We start from the raw sequence: 18,275 nt of genomic DNA, 5'->3' as shown, positions 1-18,275 counted from the left end.
TTTTATTTGAAGAAGAAGAAAGTACAAGCACACTTTTAAAACAAAAACTTTTAAATGTCAGTGACATTTTTAAATATGACATTTTTGGGGAAATAAAATCATTTATATTATATTATATGCATATACAAAGAAAAAAAAAGCTTTGTATGTGTTTAAATATCAAGTGACATTTTTAAATATGACTTTTTTTGAAAATAAAGTACAATTTTAAATATGTTTTAAATGTCCAAATACTTTGAGGAATTACATTTTTCTTTTTGTATTAGTAAGAATATTATTTATTTTGTGTGTGTACATATACAGTATGTGTGTGTATATTCAGGTTTTAAGGTAAAGGATGGGGTGAGTTTTAATGGGCTTTATTTTACATTACCATAAAAGGCAGAGAGCAAGGCAAAAGTCTGGGCATGACAGGACTATATACGGCAGGGTAGGACACAAGGGGTGCACACGTCGACGATCAAGCACAGAACTGCAAACACAATAAGAATAAATAGAGAGAGCAAACAAACCAGGTAATGAGGAAGGACATGTGGGGCAAATAAATCAATAAAGGGCTATGCGTGTGACGTCACCGTCAGCCAAAGTGACTGCAGTTACACCCACCGAGTGGCAAAAAGCATTGGTTTTCAGCGTGAATCCCGGGGGAAAAACACATCTAAATGGGAAAGAGCTTTGAGAATGACTACAAATAGATTAGAAACGTAGATTTGCAGTTATCATTTTGTGTCATATGTGGAATTTTGGGGTAAAATCATACCCTATATATTGCACTGACAACTCATCAGTTAAATATTTACCATATTCTTCAGCATGAGTGAATGTTTTTAAATAAACACTGACAAAAACTATACAAGTTTCAGGTCCAATATGACAATATATATAACATTGATATACAGTGGGGCAAAAAAGTATTTAGTCAGCCACCAATTGTGCAAGTTCTCCCACTTAAAAAGACGAGAGAGGCCAGTGATATTCATCATAGGTACACTTCAACTATGAGAGACAGAATGAGAAGAAAAAAAATCTATTTGCAAATTATGGTGGAAAATAAGTATTGGGTCACCTACAAAAAAGCAAGATTTCTGGCTCTCACAGACCTGTAACTTCTTCTTTAAGAGGCTCCTCTGTCCTCCACGCGTTACCTGTATTAATGGCACCTGTTTGAACTCATTATCAGTATAAAAGACACCTGTCCACAACCTCAAACAGTCAGACTCCAAACTCCACTATGGCCAAGACCAAAGAGCTGACACCAGAAACAAAAATGTAGACCTGCACCAGGCTGGGAGGACTGAATCTGCAATAGGTAAGCAGCTTGGTGTGAAGAAATCAACTGTGGGAGCAATTATTAGAAAATGGAAGACATACAAGACCACTGATAATCTCCCTCGATCTGGGGCTCCATGCAAGATCTCACCCCGTGGGGTCAAAATGATCACAAGAACGGTGAACAAAAATCCCAGAACCACACGGGGGGACCTAGTGAATGACCTCCAGGGAGCTGGGACCAAAGTAACAAAGGCTACCATCAGTAACACACTACGCCACCAGGGACCCAAATCCTGCAGTGCCAGACGTGTCCCCCTGCTTAAGCCAGTACATGTCCGGGCCTGTCTGAAGTTTGCTAGAGAGCATTTGGGTGATCCAGAAGAGGATTGGGAGAATTTCATATGGTCAGATGAAACCAAAATAGAACTTTTTGGTAAAAACTCAACTTGTCGTGTTTGGAGGAGAAAGAATGCTGAGTTGCATCCAAAGAACACCATACCTACTGTGAAGCATGGGGGTGGAAACATCCTGCTTTGGGGCTGTTTTTCTGCAAAGGGACCAGGACGACTGATCCGTGTAAAGGAAAGAATGAATGGGGCCATGTATCGTGAGATTTTGAGTAAAAACCTCCTTCCATCAGCAAGGGCATTGAAGATGAAGCGTGGCTGGGTCTTTCAGCATGACAATGATCCCAAAAACACCGCCCGGGCAACGAAGGAGTGGCTTCGAAAGAAGCATTTCAAGGTCCTGGAGTGGCCTAGCCAGTCTCCAGATCTCAACGCCATAGAAAATCTTTGGAGGGAGATGAAAATCCATGTTGCCCAGCAACAGCCCCAAAACATCACTGCTCTAGAGGAGATCTGCATAGAGGAATGGGCCAAACTACCAGCAGCAGTGTGTAAAAACCTTGTGGAGACTTACAGAAAACATTTGACCTCTGTCATTGCCAACAAAGGGTATATAACAAAGTATTGAGATGAACTTTTGTTATTGACCAAATACTTATTTTCCACCATAATTTGCAAATAAATTTAAAAATCAGACAATGTGATTTTCTGTTTGTTTTTTTCTCATTCTGTCTCTCATAGTTGAAGTGTACCTATGATGAAAATCACAGGCCTCTCTCATCTTTTTAAGTGGGAGAACTTGCACAATTGGTGGCTGACTAAATACTTTTTTGCCCCACTGTAAGTGATCATCCAGGATTTTGACCTACCTATATTGTATTTATATAAAGTGTTCACAGACAAATGTGCTTAATGTATACCCCCGCCGTTGAAATCAGGTTCATATAAATGTCAAGAAACATGATTCCTGTCTGCATGTCAATATCCATGGGTCACTGGATGTTGGGTAAGTTGTATAGGACACTATATGAAGTCCAGACTTTAGTTTAAACGGATAATAATTTGTTTCACTCACATTTAAATCCATTCATGCACTAGGCTCTTTTGCCACTCAGTCCGGCGGGAAAGTGACATCAGTGCATACCCTTTATAATCAGATAACAAGAAGGGTTAAAACAATAGACAGAAGAGCACATGACACATAGAAACATACATGACAAACATGAAAACAAGACCACATGGCCAGCGAACACAATCGCATCATATGGCCAGAAAAACACCAACCACATGCCAGAAAACACAAAACCAGAATAAAACAGAACTCTGACTGTATAGGAATAATTGACGACAGGCCGTTGAATTATTCAGTAAATGCATTATCACCTATTTGTCTAATAATTCAACAGCACGTAGTCAATTATTCTGCTTATTCTATGGTCACCACACCTCAAAAAATGTTTCCGATGATTTATTTTAAGAGTCAAGACATTTGCCAGGTGTTTGTCCTTAAAACGCTCTTGTGTGTAGGACTAATTTCTTACACAAACTCCAAAGACTGTGCGTCTCTCAACAGTGTTCGGCTATTACATCGCCAGTGAGAAAAGTCTTGTTGATTTTTACGTTTTTAAAACTATTTTACTGATAAAATCGTCAGAGCAGCGCTGGCAACATGTTTCTGTGCAAGTGTGTGTCCGTACTGTGTGTGTGTGTGTTTGATTGGGAGAGAGCGGGAGAAGTCAAACGTAAAACGTAAATTTTGTGGCAAAAAACATGGAAAAAATTTGTCGTTTTTATCCTATTGTTTACTATATTTCTTTTCTTGGTGAGTGTAGTTGTGGGGTTTGGTTGTTTTGCTGTTGTATGCTGTAAAGACATTTGAAATAACCTGCCTGATACTACTTTTGCCGTGCGTTTCCCTGAAAATAATTGCACACCTTAGAATGTTCGTCAACCAATCAGATTCAAGCATTCAACAGCCCTGTAGTATAAATATATATTAAACACATGCAGTTTTGATATCAAAATTCTGTTTCTTTCAGGGTCAAAGCTGATGTTGGACTTAACTGAGAGAGACACGTATGTAGTTGTGGATTGATCTTTTTATTTGTGTGATAGTGGCGTAAACTGCCATTATTAGTTTTTCCAATTTGTGTTTTCTTTTTTAGAGGTGACACTGCATTGCACAAAGCAGCTTCCCAGCAGCACCGTGATGTATGCAGGCGTCTGCTGGAGGCTGGGGCTTCCCCTAGCAAATCCAACTTCCTGGTGAGAAACTAATTGTGGTTTCCTCTTTGTCTCTGTGCGCTGTGACATGGCAGTTTTTAAACTTGGCGCGCCTTACCAAGTCTGATAACTAGCACAAACTGTGTTACATTTTTAGTAAAAAGGTAAAAAGGTATCTGTCCTACAGTGTTTTTTCTGCTTTACCACAGTAAAGGATGTGAATAGGTATAATAGACGTAATATAAGCAAATGAAAGGAAGATTTGGAAAGGAAACGAGATGTCCATGTCCAGTGGAATAAAGTGGAGTAGGCCTATTGTTAAAATTCGAATTGGGTGACCAGATCGCAAAACAGAATAAAAAAGCTGACAAAGCATTTGGCATGAATCTATATGTTTCCATGGCTTGCAAGTAACATTTAATTGCTAACCTAGTATTTATTTTGTAAACAAAGCTTTGTGCTTCACTCCTGTGGTAATATTCATGTAAAACAGCATTCACATACAAAAAAAAAAGTGTTTTGTTGGAAGGTTATAGGATTAGTTCACTTCAAAATTAAAATTTCCTGATATTTTACCCCCCATTCTTTCTTCAGTCGAAGTTTTTTGAGTAAAACATTCCAGGATTTATATTCACATAATGGATTTCAATTGCAACTAAAATGTTGAAGGTCCAAATCAATGCAGTTTCAAAGCGTTTTAAAGGGCTTCAGAGGTTCTGCGTGATCCCAGACGAGGAATAGGGTCTAAAAAAATATATATTTATATACTTTTTAACCTAAATTGCTCATCTTGCTCATCATCACACTAGATGTAGGCGGAAGTACCGCCCCATGTTTACAAAGCGCACATGCGAAGACTAATACAAACGCCCTTTAGCAAATAAAAGGTAAAACAACGATGTCAGACGATTTTGAAATTGAAGATGGAGTGTTTTTTAGTAAAGGGAGTTTGTATTAGTCCTCGCACGTTTGCTTGGGGCGGTACTTCTGCCTATGTCTAGCGTGACGTTTTCAACGTCCTTGAGCAATCACTCTTTTTTTTTTGACAATGGTGATAATTTCGCTAAATAAAGCCCTATTAGCACGAGATTAGTATTACATGGTGACCTCTAGTAATTCGTAATAATTGCGGAGGTCGTCTGTGATCTTAATCCCGTGCGAATCGGCCATGTCTGTAATTTGTAAAGTAAAAATTCCACCGCAAATGACCTACCATATTTCACCAAACGAACACAGAGGTCCTGTGATAACATTAGTCCCATGCAAATCGGCATCTCTGTGATTTGGCCAGGATTTGGAGGGTCGTATATTAATTTTGCAAGGTTTTTGTTTCTTGTGCGCATTTTTATCCATATTTCGCGAAGAATGGAGGCTGCATTCGTTATAAATGCCTGTGCGGCTGTGCACATTATACTTTCACTTTAGAATTAGAGTCAATTTGGGAGCGAATTGCTTGAAATGTGTGTTCAATATTAATGAAAAACACAAAAACAGAACGGTACAATGACAAGCTCGCTTAAATAGGAGCTTTGAAACCAAATCTTCCGCCGTCATATTGTCAGCTCCTCACTTGTGATAAATGAAATCTGGGGCCGGATTCACGAAAGATAAATTCTAAGAAGTTCGTAAGAATGTTCCTAAGTGCAATTCTTGAAAAATTCTCAAATATTTTCTTAAGAACATCTTAATTTTTTACTTAAGAAGAAAATAAATGGTGTTATTTTATTGAAAGGTATTACTGAAGACTCGCTGAATGAAAAACACCTCAAAGCCCGTCTTTTTGCGCTTCCTGCAGATTACCGTAGATGACATAAGTGTGCAGACTATTTTCGTTGTGACTGGCTTGACGGGAGTAAATCACTCAATGTCGTGTTTCAAATGTGCTGTGTCGATAAAATCAGTATTTTATAAGAGCCTAGCCGTTTATCAAGAACGCTCCTTGGGTACCAAAGATCGTCCGTTAGATCTACACAAGCCGAATCATATCTCAGAGACATCAGAGCCAGCGGCAAACGTCAGAAGGACTGGCCGAGGAAAGGCTGCTCTCGGCGGGGTTAACGAGCACTGAACACTCGCTGATCGCCCGCTGATCGCCTGGATCTCACGACTCCAAAAACGGCAGATAAAATTGTCAAATAGGCGCTCTCTTTATAAATAAACCACAGATTTAATCTTTTTAAACAAGTACATTCTCGCCTGAAAAAGTCTTAAAACTACTATTTGTGACACAATAACAGTAGTATTTTTAAATTACGTGGAGTTTCTCGTCCGCTATTGTCTTGCTGGTTGGTGCGAGCTGGTTGCTGGTTTTATACTCGTCCATATGGTACTATTAGTTATAAATATTATAGCTAGCTACTGCTATGTTGTAATGCTTGATATTTTTATTCGTTAAACATCTTACATTTTGGGTATTTAAGATAGGTTGGTGGTTATCCTAATTTTAAGAAATGATTTACGATGATTTTTAAGAACATTCTTTTCGTGAATATGAATAGTTCTTAAATTTTATCTTAAGAACAATCATAAGAAAAAAGATAAGAAAATTTTTAAGAAAAGTTTTTGGGAATACAAAATATTCTTTAAAATATTCCCCCGATTCCTGCTGCTGGTCTGTGCTCAGTTCAGTTTTTAATTGTAACGTCTGTTCTCTAACTGAACAAAATGATTTTTATTACTATGAAAAAATCGAAACGACGGTGGGAAAGTGATGCAACACCGACTATCGCAACAAGCCTAGATAACACATAGCAGCACGCGGTAAGGAACTGTTGTTTATGATATATCGTACAGCTATATCTATAACGAAAAAACATTTACATGTCTTGACATCATATCCGGGAGATCACAGGCTTTGCTTATCCCGTGCGAATGCGGATGGCGGGTCATTTCTAAATCACACGAGGTCCCCAGATAATACTCATCCCGTGCGAATAGGGCTTAAGACCCTACTCCTCATCTGGGATTGTGCAGAGCCCTTGGAAGAGCTTTGAAACTGCCTTGATTTGGACCTTCAACATTTTGGTTGCCATTGATTTTTGTGGAGAAAAATCCTGGAATGTTTTCTTTAAAAAAAGCGTAATTTCTTTTCGACTGAAGAAAGAAAGACATTAAAGGATTAGTTCACTTTTAAATAAACTTTTGCTGATAATTTACTCCCTCCCCCATGTCGTACAAGATGTCCATGTATTTCTTTCTGCAGTCGAAAAGAAATTAAGGTTTTGGATGAAAACAGTCCAGGGTTTTTCTCCATATAATTGACTTCAATGGGCTCCAAACGGTTCAAGGTCCAAATGACAGTTTCAGTGCAGCTTCAAAGGGCTTTAAACGATACCAGACGATGAATAAGGGTCTTATCTAGAGAAACGATCAGTTTCTGCGAGAAACCGAGCAGTATTTATGCTAATATTTTACCTCTTAACAGACGAACGCGATCGTCTCTGAGCTCCGCCATAACTTCCGGCAAGTAAGGTCAAATTAGATTGTGGTCATAGATGTAAACATACAGGGAGTGCAGAATTATTAGGCAAGTTGTATTTTTGAGGATTAATTTTACAACATTAATAATTAAACAACAACCATGTTGTCAATGAACACAAACTCATTAATATCAAAGCTGAATATTTTTGGAAGTAGTTTTTAGTTTTAGCTATTTTAGGGGGATATCTGTGTGTGCAGGTGACTATTACTGTGCATAATTATTAGGCAACTTAACAAAAAACTAATTTATACCCATTTCAATTATTTATTTTTACCAGTGAAACCAATATAACATCTCAACATTCACAAATATACATTTCTGACATTCAAAAACCAAACAAAAACAAATCAGTGACCAATATAGCCACCTTTCTTTGCAAGGACACTCAAAAGCCTGCCATCCATGGATTCTGTCAGTGTTTTGATCTGTTCACCATCAACATTGCGTGCAGCAGCAACCACAGCCTCCCAGACACTGTTCAGAGAGGTGTACTGTTTTCCCTCCTTGTAAATCGCACATTTGATGATGGACCACAGGTTCTCAATGGGGTTCAGATCAGGTGAACAAGGAGGCCATATCATTAGATTTTCTTCTTTTATACCCTTTCTTGCCAGCCACTGTGGAGTACTTGGACGCATGTGATGGAGCATTGTCCTGCATGAAAATCATGTTTTTCTTGAAGGATGCAGACTTCTTCCTCTACCACTGCTTGAAGAAGGTGTCTTCCAGAAACTGGCAGTAGGACTGGGAGTTGAGCTTGACTCCATCCTCAACCCGAAAAGGCCCCACAAGCTCATCTTTGATGATACCAGCCCAAACCAGTACTCCACCTCCACCTTGCTGGCGTCTGAGTCGGACTGGAGCTCTCTGCCCTTTACCAATCCAGCCACGGGCCCATCCATCTGGCCCATCAAGACTCACTCTCATTTCATCAGTCCATAAAACCTTAGAAAAATCAGTCTTGAGATATTTCTTGGCCCAGTCTTGACGTTTCAGCTTGTGTGTCTTGTTCAGTGGTGGTCGACTTTCTGCCTTTCTTACCATGGCCATGTCTCTGAGTATTGCACACCTTGTGCTTTTGGGCACTCCAGTGATGTTGCAGCTCTGAAATATGGCCAAACTGGTGGCAAGTGGCATCTTGGCAGCTGCACGCTTGACTTTTCTCAGTTCACGGGCAGTTATTTTGCACCTTGGTTTTTCCACACGCTTCTTGCTACCCTGTTGACTATTTTGAATGAAACGCTTGATTGTTCGATGATCACGCTTCAGAAGCTTGGCTATTTTAAGACTGCTGCATCCCTCTGCAATATATCTCACTATTTTTGACTTTTCTGAGCCTGTCAAGTACTTCTTTTGACCCATTTTGCCAAAGGAAAGGAAGTTGCCTAATAATTATGGACACCTGATATAGGGTGTTGATGTCATTAGACCACACCCCTTCTCATTACAGAGATGCACATCACCTAATATGCTTAATTGGTAGTAGGCTTTCCAGCCTATACAGCTTGGAGTAAGACAACATGCATAACGAGGATGATGTGGTCAAAATACTAATTTGCCTAATAATTCTGCACTCCCTGTAGATGCCTCATTAGCGACTGCACGGATCAGTAGAATGAGGCATCTACTATCGATATATCTGTGACCACGATCTAATTTGACCTTACTTGCTGGAAGTTATGGCGGAGCTCAGAGACGATCGCGTTCGTCTGTTAAGAGGTAAAATAATAGCATAAATACTGCTCGGTTTCTCGCAGAAACTGATCGTTTCGCTAGATAAGACCCTTATTCATCGTCTGGTATCGTTTAAAGCCCTTTGAAGCTGCACTGAAACTGTCATTTGGACCTTGAACCGTTTGGAGCCCATTGAAGTCCATTATATGGAGAACAACCCTGGACTGTTTTCATCCAAAACCTTAATTTCTTTTCGACTGCAGAAAGAAAGACATGGACATCTTGGATGACATGGGGGTGAGTAAATTATCAGCAAAAGTTTATTTAAACGTGAACTAATCCTTTAACATCTTGGATGAGATTGGGGGGTGAGTAAAATATCAGGACATTTTCATTTTGAAGTGAACTAATCCTTTAAAGTTTACCGGCACAGCCCTATGTCTCTGCAAGAAATAGCACTAGCAATAGTACTAGTGTATAAGAACAACTATGCTCGGTGCTCACATTTCTGCCATTGTCCTTTTAGGGTAAAACTCCCAAGGATTGTGCCCTGGACGCCGGGAACTCTGAGTTGGCGTCCCTCATGGAAAGCCAGCCGGTAGCTGAGCCCGAGGCACACGAGGATCTGGAGACGGCTGTATGAACGGGCTCACGTGCTTAGTGTTAGGAAGATTTTTACCCACAGAAAGTGGCCGTCAGCACTCCTCCACGCGTCTGCTCACACTCGAACGAGAGAGCTTGAAGGGGGGAAGAGAGAGAGAGGTGTATCGAGAGCGCCTCGGGCTGAGAAAGGCCTCGGTGAACAGGAAACTGTCTAGCTGTTGTTTTTCCACTGAAGTCGCTGTGGGGTTTATTTTTTTTCAATTGTAGGCTCTGACCTAGCATTTATTTATTGCTCTTATTTATTATAACTATTTATTCAAAGATGGATTGGGTTTTGCCGCATCACCGGTTAGGTTTAGAGACACAAAAGACGTGCTTTTGTGCATCATGTCGTGTGCCAAAGACGCACAGATGGGAAAAACATCTTCTGGTCATTGGTTTGTTTGAGGGAGGATGATCTTCCCAGAGATTTTAAACTCAATCGGAAATCTACTGACACATCTACTGACTTTACACAATCTGTTTCCTTCTGATTTGTTCGTGTGCCGTTACAGTGGCGTGATTGTGAAATGATCTTACGACGACGAGAAAACAGCTGAGCCATTTTCAATGCAATATGAATGGATGACATTTGTGCATTTATCTATTTAATATTACATTACATTAATGTTTCAAGACAAGCAAAGGAACCGGATGCGTTTGTTTCCATTGATGGCAGCTGATTTTGGGCTCCATTATGAGGTCGCGTTGGACAACGCTGGCCTGCGGAGAAGAAAGACTAAACCAAATGAACGCAAGAAAGACACTGACGCGAGTTGTACCATGTCCTTAGTCCTGTACCATGTCAAATCACTAACGAGGGGAAATGCATGAAAACGGCTGCCTGTAGGATCGCGCTGACACGAGAGATCTGCTGTGTTATCTTGTATTATCAGTTGAGATTTTAACACATTATTGTGCATGGAATTTTTGTTACCTCTCTGGATGTTTCTACCCCTCAGTGATTATGTAATGAAATGGCATTATCTCTTCTTTTTTTAATTTGATTTTAAGTTATATGAAAATTGTTCAGTGGTTGTATTTTTGCTTTTTTTTTAAGTCTTTTAAAAGATGGGACTATACTTGAATGTTTTAGTTTTTTCTAATTTCTAAATATCTATTTTAGGTGTGTATGAGGTCACGGGGTGAGTAGACATGGCGGGATTTGACAGATATCACGTTGCACAAGCTCAAAAAAATAACTGGGAATGTTTTCTCATTAAAGGGCAGTCGGATGGAAAGCACCAGTGTTTTGTGTGTGTTATGGACATTCTGATGTTACAGAAACTACTGTAAAAAATAAATAACATACATTGTCTGCACTCTTGACTCAACTGACCCCAAGTATTATCTTTCGTCCCATGTCCTAAATGCTGTTATGCAGTACTCTTTACATTCTATTTAAACTTATAAGAGACTGTTTAGGGTCTGTTTTAAGGGATAATAGTTTAGCATGATTATTCATGCCGCCTATTCCATGCAATTAAAGCATATAAAAACGTAGCCTTAGCCAATGAATCAAGCACTATTTATAGTACACAAAGAGCTAAGATGATAACATAAAGCATGTGATAATGCAGAATAAGTTGATGAGGTTTTACGAGGGAAATCGATGAATCATGGTTGTGTTGTGACTCAGGGTGGCTCCGCCCAGTGCTTTTAAAAGGCTGACCTTTCGGTCTTCTCCCACATAATACCACTGGCAGTAAACAACGAGTCATGTAAGTGTTTAAACTTTCATTATATTTATTCACATAGAGAACATCTTAACCGTGACTGTCTCATACTGTTGTCCTGTTTTTCTTAAAGATGATTGTGTACGTTTAGTTCACACTTCCGTCAATTTCGTCGAGAATGCTCAAAACATTTTGTAATGCGTGTGATTTGTGTCAAAACTTGCGGAAATGTATAAAGTAGACGGCACACAAACGTTTTGAGTTTATGTAGAAGTTTAGGGAACATGCCCAGGCACGTCACTCTAGCGTTATTTGTTTACTCTATTTACGCAGTGACGGCGAGAACGAAATCTACCGCAAATGTGTCCGTTTCATGAATAAACGTACCGATAAAATCCCTTGCATGTTAAGTTAAATGCACGTTAAATTAATATATATTCAAATAATACGCCTAAGCTCGACACTTGTCATTGCAAGTATATGCAGGTTTTAGTTCGTTTTTGCCAACAACGTTATTAAGTTAGAATACTAACGCTAACTCTTTACGTTTAATGACATTTCAACATAACCTCATAAGGTTAAATTAAGCTTCTGGTTGTTTATGTTTTCGTGGAATTTAAACTTTTAAAATATATGATATTTAAGAATGTTAAAAGTTAAATTAAGCTCCTGATTTGTCATTTAAATTTGTGCTTAGTCATGTTTCCTCATGTAAAGTTTTACAGATAAATAAATGAATAGGAATTTGAAAAATGTGTAAAATGATGTATATCCACATGAGCGGGTGACTCCATTCATATCAGTAGTCTATAAAAATCAGTTTTACAGTACTTAATGTGGTGTATTACTCAATTATTAAAGGGACAGTTCACCCAAAAATGAAATCTCTGTCATTTGCTTACCCTTAAGTTGTTCTGTATGAGTTTCTTTCTTTTGCTGGAGATATTTTGGTAAACAAACAGTTGCTGGTCCCCATTGACTTCTATAGTATGGGGGGGAAATACTATGGGGACCATCAACTGTTTGGTTACCCACATTTGTGACCCTAGAGTAGACCACAAAACCAGTCATAAGTCGCATGGGGATATTTGTGGCAATAGCCAACAATACATTGTTTTTTTAATGCCAAAAATAATCACTAGGATATTAAGTAAAGATCATGTTCCATGAAGATATTTGGAAAATTTCCTACTGTAAATATATCAAAAATGTATTATTAGTAATATGCATTGCTAAGGACTTAATTTGGACAACTTTAAAAGGCTATTTTCTCAATATTTTGATTTTTTTGCACCCTCAGATTTCTTATTTTCAATTATCTCGGCCAAATATTGTCCTATCCTAACAAAACGCTTATTTTTTATATTTAAAATGACCCCGTTATGACTGGTTTTGTGGTCCAGGGACACATTTTTCGAAATATTTTCTTTTGTGTAAACGCAAGGGAGAAATTCATCCAGGTTTTGAACTTGTGGGTGAGTAAATAAGTTTTAAAGTGAGTTTTAAGTAAATAAAAATATATATATTTTTGGGTGAACTATCCCTTTAATACTACTCAGTAAATGAAAGTTATACTGAGTGCACCTATAAAGATTAGGTTGCACTCAACTGGCTGATCTCAGTGTTTTGATGAAGTGTTGATAACTGACCAGGGATCAGCAGCAGAGCAATGGGGATGTCCAGATTCCTGCGGAGGACAGCCCGGAGTTCAGACTCCTTGTGGCGTACACCCGCAAGAGACGACCCATGGACACCCGTCTGCAGCAGGACATCCCAGAGTCTGAGCCGCCTGAACTCCGTAAAGCAAAGAAAAAATCCAGAAAGAGATTGAGATTATCTTTCCTTTCGAAATGCATTAAACCCAAGACCGATGATACACCTGTACGACAGCCAGCGATGCTAGGTGAGGGCGAAATATAACATCAAACGTTCTCTATAAAGTGAGACTGTGGAGATTCCAGAGTAAGATGTGATATCATCTCTCCTCTCAGAATCCGATGGGAAGGTGGATGAGATGGAAAACATGGTCAGTGAATTGACACAGATCTCAGACTCCGTGCACTTCAGTCCATGTGAAATAGAATCGGATGGTGATGGTGAGTTGAAGCTCATTCTTCTCTTTTGATTTCTGCATCTGATCTAAGTTTGAGCTGTCACGAGTTGTTTCATTCGGAGAAGATTGCAAACTGAACTTCTCATTTCTGTTGTCTCCGCAGACGTTGTGCAAAGGCTGGCGGAGCTCCTCAGGGTTCACGGCGATGAGCTGGATGAAAAGGTCAGTGGAAGAATGTCATTTAATGATGAGGTGTTAAACCTGACCACCAGGTGTCTCTGCAAACACACTCACCTGCATTTCAATGGTGTCCATTGAGCCTATTTTTATAGTACATAATGTTTTTCTATCCCTTTACTAATAACATTTTTTAACTGCGCTGTTGATTCGTATTGAACTGCACAATAGAAGTATATTCTATAATTTAGGGTACATTTCACAAAAAAAATGTTACAGACAAACTGTATCCCACTTCATACACTGAATAAGTGCTACACTTTTAGTGACTTATTTTGTGGTATTTTCTGCCATACAGTCAGGCATAACATTATGAACTACTATTGTGTTGGTCCCCCTTTTGCTTTTTTGCCCTGACCCATCGAGGCATAGACTCCACTAGACCCCTGAAGGTGTGCTGTGACTGGCACCAAGATGTTAGCAGCAGATCCTTTAAGTCATGTAACTTGTGAGGTGAAACTCCATGGATCATTTGTTCAGCACATCCCACAGATGCTCGATTGGATTGAGATCTGGGGAATTTGGAGGCCAAGTCAACACCTCAATCTCGTTGTTTTGCTCCTCATACCATTCCTGAACTATTTTTGCTTTGTGTCCGGGCGCATTATCTGCTGAAAGAGCCACAGCCACCAGGGAATACCGTTTCCATGGAAGGGTGTACATGGTCTGCAGCAATGCTTAGGTAGGTGGTACATGTCAAAGTAACATCCACATGGAAGGCAGGACCCAAGGTTTCCCAGATGAACATTGCCCAAAGCATCACTGCCTCCGCCGGCTTGCCTTCTTCCCATAGTGCATCCTGTGCCATGTGTTCCCCAGGTAAGCGACACACACGCACCCGGCCATCCACAAGATGTAAAAGAAAACGTGATTCATCAGACCAGGCCTTCTTCCATTGCTCCGTGGTCCAGTTCTGATGCTCACGTCAGCACGGGTACCCTGACTGGTCTGCGGCTATGCCGCCCCATACGCAACAAACTGTGATGCTCTGTGTATTCTCACACCTTCCTATCAGAACCAGGATTAACTTCTTGAGCAATTTGAGCTACAGTACGTGCATCAATGAGCCTTGAGCCGCCCATGACCCTGTCGCCAGTTTATCACTGTTCCTTCCCTGGAGCACTTTTGATAGACACTGACCACTGCAGACCGGGAACACCCCACAAGAGCTGCAGTTTTGGAGATGCTCTGACCCAGTCGTCTAGCCATCACAATTTGGCCCTTGTCAAACTTGCTCAAATCCTTAAGCTTACCCATTTTTCCTGCTTCTAACACATCAATTTTGAGGACATAATGTTCACTTGCTGCCTAATATCCCACCCACTAACAGGTGCTGTGCGGAAGAGATAATCAGTGTTATTCACTTCGTATTGGTCATAATGTTATGCCTGATTGGTGTATGATTATGTCAGATATTTGTGTAAAATTCTCAGCATGGTCACAAAGGACAAGATAATTTTTATCATGAATATATCGGTTTCAGTTCCCTTATTCTCTGTTCATCTGTTGCCGTTGTGTTTGATTTGGTCAAATTCATTATCTCATTTAGTTCTTTGTGTTTCTCTGTGCATGTAGCCTTCAGCTTCACTGGTTTTTGTCAGTGTTTGTGGTTGTTCTGTTTGAGTGTTTCTTATCTCGGAATCTCTTCTGCAGATCAAGGCAGACAAGGGCTTACACGAAACGCTGCAATCCTCTTTCAAGTATGGCTTCTTCAAGAAAGTGATGGACGCTTTCTGTAGAAGTGTCACTGTAGAACTGCCAACAGAACAGAAAGACCAGAAAGTTGACGTGGCTCTGATTTGTGAAGCCACCAGTCAACTCTATGGCGTCAACTATCCAATGACCCGTGTCATGGGCTTCGGTGCCAAGTATCTACAGGAAAATTACTCCAAGTGGATTAGCAGAAACATGCATGTAGGCGATGTAAGTGACCGTATAAGTATTCACAGCAATCTGGCCTAATAACAGGATGAGTCTTGAGTCACGGTGGCATTTTCCCTCTCACAGGAAGAAGCTGGAGATGACGAGGAGGTCCAGTGAGCTGACCAGATGTTGTCCTCGCATCACAGACGGACACTTCATTCACTGGAAAAAAGGGCTTTAAAATGAAAATTCTCTCAAAGCCTGAGAAATGTCTTATCGCAAAGCTCCACGATCCGGCATCTGGGATCTACAGGTGTCCAGTGAGCTGACGAGATGTTGTCCTCACATCATGGATGTCTTTCTCAGGGGCACATAGACACTTTATTCACTGGGAAAAGAGCTTTTCCAGCGTACCGGCAGGGATCTTTTTTTTTTTTTTACTGGGTCCTCTGAACACCTGAGGACAAAAAAAAAAAGAGTCAAATATAAATGTACGTACACCAAATGTCATTAAGAGTGCTATGGATACTACCTTAACTTAATGCATTAAAAATCAGGATCCATCATTCCCATAATTTTTTCATTTATTTAACGAGGCATCCAAATTATGTTTTGTCATTTTGTTAAAACTATTTTTGTTTTGAAATGAACGTATTTGAGATATTTATTTACTTTAGTCTAGAATGCAATTGCCATTGATGCTATGAAAAATGTTCTGCCTAAATATATTTTTTCAACGTTATAATAAACAACTTTGATATCTGTCATTTTGTATTTTGGTCATTTTTTTGACTCTCTCTCATTTTGTCTAATATTTTCTTTACTACACTATATGACATTATAGAAACCTTTCAATTTAATAGGCTTCCAGTAATTTCTGAGAACAAATGCTTTACAGGAATGACTGGAATAGACAAACCAGTTTATCAGAAAAGGGTGTATGTGTTTTTTTTGTTGTTTTTTTTTATCAGTGAAAGGTCATTGATTACCCACATGGTTTAAATATTATATTTCAATAAAATGTAGTTTTATTAATGTCTTTCACGAGTTTGTGTGCCCATATAATCTTAGTGAAAGTGGTAGACAGATTTGGCTTGCTGTCTGCTATAGAGGGGCTCGGAGAGGATATTATACCCAAGGTCCAATTGCCCCACTATAACAGGCAAAATTGTACAAAAAGGAGGAGCTGGGGAGGAGGGGGGATGCTGCAAGAACTAACAACGGGAAGATGTAAGCTGCTGGTTTATTACCTTGGTATTAAATGGAAGATTAGATTGGCGTACTCCTCCCGATATCACGTTTAATAACTTCACATACACTGTAAAATCCAACAGTTGTTCTTACTAAGACTTTTTAGTAAACTTGACTTAATGTCCAATGATTTGTTGCACGACCTTAAAACAATTAAGTAATCTGAACTATTTGCATGCTATGCCTTTGTTACTTAGAAAACCCAAGTAAACAAGACTTGACTGGTTTGAGTACCATTTTGCCGAAGCAAAAAAACTAAACAAAAAACAAGTGGGTGGGCGGGGGAAGTGTTTTTGAGGCGGGGCAATTTTTAATAGACTTTTCACTCATTTCCTCCACTTCCTCTCACCATAATTTTGATAGTGTTCCCTTTGGTTGGGCACTTGGAACTTCATTCATATTATTGTAATTCTCTTCCTATTAATGCAGCGATGCAACACGAAATCATAGTTATTTGATTTCAAAAGAAGTGAAGTAATTAATTATATATATAAATATTTGTGAATTAATAATATATAACTATATATAATATAGTATATAACATATATAACATCTCTGGAAGATATTATTGAACATGTATTTAACCATAACAAAAGTAAATTTCTTACTTAAGTTTAGTTTTCATCTCTGTTTTTTGTGTTTACTTAAAATAAGACAAATCTGATATTATTTTAATCTGTTATTTAAGTTTTCTTTAATGCTGATCTAACAGCAGAAGACACGAGCCGTGGTTTAAATCCCAGTTGTGCAGATGGGATGTGTTGTAACACTGCGTTACAATGAGCCCCTATTAGAAATATGCCATTATATTCTATACTTTTATGAATTCTTTTGAGAAACCATGAGAAAAGGGTGAATAATGACTGAGAGTTAATGTTCAGAAATTATTAATTATTATTATGCAATTAAATTATGCTGTAAAGCTGTATTTAGCGATGTGTTTGTAGTCAAACTCAAAAATGCTTATATTTTAAATGATTAGAAAATGCCATTATTTTAAAAAGTTAATAATTGTATTTTGTTGACAAAATATTGTAGTTTGTCTTGTATATTTTTTTGATTATATCAGGTAACATTTGAAGCTGTTATTTGGTCATGTTACATTGTGCCCCACCACATGTTCTAATGTACCCCTCCAACGGGGCATGTTGTCACATTTCACTTCCATTATTTCGGGGTAAATCAAGAAAAAAGTATACACTGTATTAATGAAACAAAACCACGTAATTGTACTAGACATGTGTGCAATTAATGTGGGAAACAATAAATTCTCTGAACCCCAAGTGGATTTACACAAACTGAGATGTTTTGTGCGTTGAAAGCGTTAGGTTGTGCCCCGCTCTCCCCCTATTTTAATTCATTGAAGAGACCACATTAGGTCAACTCAATTAAATTGAGTTCTCAGTTTCCCCATTACTCAAATGAATCGAGGGAATCACTTTCCTCAAATCATTTGAGTAGTCTCAACTTATTAGGGTTTACAGTGACATATAGTGCATCATGTTCGTCTAAATGAAAATGAGACGTTTTCTTGGGAACTAAAAATACTGGGTTAA

The 18,275-nt window shown here is 38.9% G+C and overlaps 2 protein-coding genes across 12 annotated transcripts in view; both read left to right on the top strand.

Annotated features, from left to right (window-relative positions):
• The window catches only part of dgki (diacylglycerol kinase, iota), a 90,310-nt gene extending 79,344 nt beyond the window's left edge, over nucleotides 1-10,966 (top strand). For 10 of the 11 annotated variants that reach the window (XM_079817988.1, XM_079817984.1, XM_079817982.1 and 7 more), the window contains 3 exons: nucleotides 3,659-3,695; nucleotides 3,785-3,884; nucleotides 9,524-10,966. In XM_079817988.1, coding sequence (XP_079674114.1) covers nucleotides 3,659-3,695; nucleotides 3,785-3,884; nucleotides 9,524-9,640 — 254 coding nt within the window. In that variant the 3' untranslated portion in view covers nucleotides 9,641-10,966. The remainder of the gene's footprint in view (nucleotides 1-3,658; nucleotides 3,696-3,784; nucleotides 3,885-9,523) is intronic. The other variant, XM_079817980.1, reaches the window with a different exon arrangement.
• Nucleotides 10,967-11,269: 303 nt separating this feature from the next.
• On the top strand, nucleotides 11,270-16,507 carry LOC307127045 (apoptosis facilitator Bcl-2-like protein 14). Its single transcript, XM_079817990.1, has 6 exons — nucleotides 11,270-11,360; nucleotides 12,968-13,218; nucleotides 13,307-13,411; nucleotides 13,532-13,590; nucleotides 15,259-15,528; nucleotides 15,613-16,507. Coding segments are annotated over exons 1-6 (720 nt in total). The 5' UTR covers nucleotides 11,270-11,358; the 3' UTR covers nucleotides 15,646-16,507.
• Nucleotides 16,508-18,275: the final 1,768 nt, after the last annotated feature.

Source organism: Gobio gobio (genome assembly GCF_949357685.1).
Source record: "Gobio gobio genome assembly, chromosome: 5".
NCBI lineage: Eukaryota > Metazoa > Chordata > Actinopteri > Cypriniformes > Gobionidae > Gobio > Gobio gobio.
This window is presented reverse-complemented; position numbering and strand designations above follow the sequence as displayed.

Excerpts from the sequence above, each read along its gene's own strand:
- LOC307127045 (XM_079817990.1), top strand. Across the intron at positions 13,412-13,531 it reads AATAGAATCGGATGGTGATG|ACGTTGTGCAAAGGCTGGCG; the intron begins GTGAGTTGAAGC and ends TTGTCTCCGCAG. Across the intron at positions 15,529-15,612 it reads GAAACATGCATGTAGGCGAT|GAAGAAGCTGGAGATGACGA; the intron begins GTAAGTGACCGT and ends TCCCTCTCACAG.